The sequence below is a fragment of the Cebus imitator genome, unplaced genomic scaffold, assembly GCF_001604975.1.
Source record: "Cebus imitator isolate Cc_AM_T3 unplaced genomic scaffold, Cebus_imitator-1.0 Scaffold170, whole genome shotgun sequence".
In the NCBI taxonomy this organism is placed as follows: Eukaryota; Metazoa; Chordata; class Mammalia; order Primates; family Cebidae; genus Cebus; species Cebus imitator.
Window position 1 is genome coordinate 1,928,091 of NW_016107485.1, and position 4,277 is coordinate 1,932,367.

General features: G+C 52.8%; 1 protein-coding gene across 1 annotated transcript in view; it reads right to left on the bottom strand.

Annotated features, from left to right (window-relative positions):
• The window catches only part of LOC108315236 (myosin-7-like), a 22,338-nt gene continuing 18,061 nt past the window's right edge, over window positions 1-4,277 (bottom strand). The window contains exons 32-38 of the mRNA XM_037744287.1: window positions 4,104-4,277; window positions 3,709-3,912; window positions 2,686-2,811; window positions 2,213-2,488; window positions 1,228-1,323; window positions 991-1,125; window positions 1-119 (exon numbers count right to left, since the gene is read on the bottom strand). Of these exons, the coding sequence (XP_037600215.1) occupies window positions 102-119; window positions 991-1,125; window positions 1,228-1,323; window positions 2,213-2,488; window positions 2,686-2,811; window positions 3,709-3,912; window positions 4,104-4,277 (1,029 nt within the window). The 3' untranslated portion in view covers window positions 1-101. The remainder of the gene's footprint in view (window positions 120-990; window positions 1,126-1,227; window positions 1,324-2,212; window positions 2,489-2,685; window positions 2,812-3,708; window positions 3,913-4,103) is intronic.

Genomic DNA, 4,277 nt, shown 5'->3' on the forward strand with positions numbered 1-4,277 from the left:
TCGGCTTCAGGGAAAATTGCTTTATTCTGCTTCCTCCCAAGGAGCTGTTACACAGGCTTCGCCAGCACCCCCAGGGCTGAGCAGATCAAGATGTGGCAAAGCTACTCCTCATTCAAGCCCTTTTGAAAGGAAACAAAGTCCAATCAGACCTTGGAGAGGTGGTATTGGGCAGGGACAGGGCACGGGAAAGAAAGGTGAGAGGGGTCTGATGGTGGGAGGCCTGCTGTGTGGGCTGGTGGAAGCCCCTGTGGCAGCAGCAGGTGTGTTTCCAGGGCTTGATGTGCACGGGGCAAGTTCTAGAGGGCAGGGGTCTGGGGTTGGCCAGAGGTAAGTTGCCTAGGTGAGAACAAGGGGGTTCTCTGGGACGCTCATTTTAGGTTTGAGTTACAAGGTTGCAGGACAAAATTAGGTGGAAGGGAACTGGAAACCAGCAGTTGGGAGGAAACTGGGATATACTGGTTGTATATAAATCAGGGTCTTCTAGGGTTGCAGACCACCCTAGGACTGGAATTCCCAGAACCACTGAAAGTTAGAGCTGAGCTGGGTGTGGTGGCTTACATCTGTAATCCCAGTACTTTGGGAGGGTGAGGTGGGTGAATCACAAGGTCAGGAGTTCAAGACCAGCCTGGCCAACATGGTGAAACCGCATCTCTACTAAAATATAAAAATTAGCTAGGCATGGTGGTGCATGCCTTTAATTCCAGCTACTTGGGAGGCTGAGGCAGGAGAACCCGGGAAGTGGAGTTTGCACTGAGTCAAGATCATGCCACTGCACTCCAGCCTGGGTGTCAGAGTGAGACTCCGTCTCAAAAGAAAAAAAGTTAGAGCTGGAAGAACACTAGAAATCAGAGAACTGAATTACCTTGGCTTCTGTGTCTGTGTGGTTCAGTTGTGCAGGATAAATGAAAAGGAAGCATCCCTGATTTGAGGGTGCTCTGTCTGGTGTGCCTGCTGTGGGGGTGACTAGCAAAGCCCAGGGGAGGGACCCACCTTGGCGCCAATGTCGCGGCTCTTGGCCCGCAGCTTGTTGACCTGGGACTCGGCAATGTCTGCCCGCTCCTCTGCCTCATCCAGCTCGTGCTGCACCTTGCGGAACTTGGACAGGTTGGTGTTGGCCTGCTCCTCCTGTGGGAGGTGGGAGCATGAGGTGAGAGGGGGCCTGGGTTCTCAGACTCCCGGCTTGGGGGTTGAGCTCTCCTATGCCTGGTCCCCAGCAGGGTCACTCACCGCCTCCTCGGCCTGGCGCTTGTAGGCCTTGACCTTTAGCTGCAGCTTGTCTACCAGGTCCTGCAGCCGCAGCAGGTTTTTCCTGTCCTCCTCCGTCTGGGGGCCAGAGGGCAGGCAAGGGTGAAGATGGCATAGTCACAGGAGGTAGCATCCCCTCCACCCTCCCTACTTCACCTGATATCCTGACCCAATTCTACTTTCTGATCCTCACTAAACACTTGAACTCTCCTTATAATTTCTTACCAAATATGTGTAAATATTTTAAATGATTTGCACCAGGAAAGAGTCCAAATTGCTGATGGGACTCCTGAAATTATGCACAAAATTGTGTGTGTGCAGTGCTCCAAGGAGCAGGTTTTTCAGGGTCTAGGGACCCCATGGAGGATAAACTCCCCTGCTCTGGACCTCAGCACATGCTGGGAGGGACTTTGGGGCTGTGAGTGTGATGGAATTTCCTGGGCTGCAATGCAGATGACACTGACTTAATCTAGGTTAAGGACAAAGTGTGCTTAGAGGGATGGTGACATCCTGGATTGGAAAAGAAACAAATTCTAATTCAGAGTCTGATTCTAGAAAACACCTTGGAAAGCTAGAGTCTACACTGCCCTGGGTAACAGAAAAGTTTGGATGCTTGTTTGCATGAGATTGGTGTATTTCTGGTCTTTTGGGGGTGACCCTGGCTACATATTTGCTTTCTGGTGAGCTGTGCTGGGTGAGCTTTGTCTGGAGCTCTGTGTATGTCCCCTGGGGATGGGCTGAGGGTGGGTGTTTGAGATGAAGCTCCCAGGCCAGGAGGTGCAGAGACTGACTTCTGAGCTAGGGGACATTCAGGTGGGGCAGGACTAGGCAGAGTGAAACGGAGGCTGCATTCCCACCCTTGCCTTGGAAGAGGCTAAGAGCAAACTCTTCATTCCCCTTAGCTGGTTGTTACTGTGGCTTCAGGCCAAGGTGCCAGGGCCCTGCCTGAAGCCACTGACCGCCACACCTGGTAGGTGAGCTCCTTGATGCGCCGCTCGCTCTTCCTCATGCCTTTCACCGACTCCGCGTTGCGCTTCTGCTCGGCCTCCAGCTCATTCTCCAACTCCCGCACCCGCGCCTCCAGCTTCTGCAGCTGCTTCTTGCCGCCCTTGAGTGCAATCTGCTCGGCCTCGTCCAGCCGGTGCTGCAGGTCCTTAATGGTCTGCTCCATGTTCTTCTTCATGCGCTCCAGGTGGGCGCTGGTGTCCTGCTCCTTCTTCAGCTCCTCTGCCATCATGGCGGCCTGTGTGCAGGAGAGAGGTGGCAAGGAACATGGGCCCAGGGCCGGGGCCTCTTCCCGCCAAGGATCTCTTCTCTCCCAGCAGGCCCTCAAACACACAGAACTGCGGAGTTGACCTCGCGTTACAGCACAGTGGCCTGGCCTGGACCCAGGGCCTTGTTTGTGTCTTTAGGGGAGGCGGAAGGTGGGCAGTCACTCACATCCGTGACGGCCTTCTTGGCCTTCTCCTCGGCGTTCCTGCACTCCTGTACCGCCTCCTCCACCTCGGACTGGAGCTGGGTCAGATCCAACTCCATCTTCTTCTTCTGGTTGATGAGGCTGGTGTTCTAGACATGGAGGGAGAAAAATGATCAATATATACTGTACTTTGTTACCTAATTTCATACCCTTTCTCCAGAGAGAATTAAAGGTGGTCGTTTAAAAAAACAAAACAAAACAAGCCCACTTTTAGAATGTTCCTTGTTTTGTACCCGCTTTCCCTTTTCCTATGAAAGCGGTTACATTCTAGACATTATGTCCAAGATTACTAAACTCTGAAAAGATATTTCAAATAGCAAAATATCTGCAGTATTACTCCAGAGCTCTTTAACAAAATGTTTATGTAGGAGCATGACAATACTCCAAGGAAAATGGAAACAACACTTTACCAGGACAATATTCTGAGATGTTTATAGCTATAGCAAGAATGTAGTGGGGTAAGGAAGAGGGGATGAGGTCAGCAGATGATGTCATTCCCACACATACTAGATTAAAGAATGAAACTCCACAGGGCACTGCAAAAGGCGGGCACAAAGTCTTATTGCAGAGTATAACTGAAAACAGTGTGGGTGGGATGGCAGAAAAATGGTGTTCTATCCAGCTTGTTTTGCAAGAGATGCGGTTATGCCTCTTTAAGCTCCCAAACTCCTGTCTTTACAGAGCAAGCTGGAGGCTGTCTTTTAGATCAAGAATATCAAATAACAGGATACATTCCACTACTCCCAGATTTTCGGCTTTGGCAGGCATCAGTAATCAATCATGACACTCTTAGTTTCTAAGTAGAGACCGCCTTTTCAAGATAATGGTTCTGCAGCCACCATGGATGACAGTTGGCCTAACAGAGGAAGTGATTTGTGACCCTGGCTAGATGCTGGGGAGAAAGCTCACTAGAACATCTGGCTTCTCTAAATGACCTGGGCTCTGCACTCCGCAGGTTTCCACAAGGTGGCTCCTGACCCCCTCACCTGGGAATGCAGCAGCTGCACCCGCTCGCTGGTCTCAATCAGCTCCTGCTCAGCCAGCTTCCGAGACCGCTCTGTCTGCTCCACCACTGCGCGCAGCTCCTCCAGCTCAGCCTGCAGCAGGTTGTTACGCCGCTCCACGATGGCGATGTTCTCCTTCAGGTCGTCGTTGGCACGAACCGCGTCATCCAACTGGATCTGGGTGTCCTGAGGATCAGGATAGTGGGCGTGAGCGGAGGAGCCGGCCTTGGTGCCCTTCACTGAGGGCACCTGTCAGAGGTCCCTGCAGTGACCCAGGGGCAGGAGAGATCGTGTGCCTGTGTCCAGATACCACCCCTTCTCCAGGCCACGTGGAGGCCAGTCCCCTCTGGGTGAGGGGACCTCCTGCCCCTGGGTACCTTCAGCAAACTCTGGAGGCTCTTGACTTGCTTCTGGGCCTCGGCGGCCATGCGGTTGGCGTGGCTGAGCTGGATCTCCATCTCATTGAGGTCTCCTTCCATCTTCTTCTTCACCCGCAGGGCCTCGTTGCGGCTGCGTGTCTCTGCGTCCAGGGAGGTCTGCAGAGAGTCCAC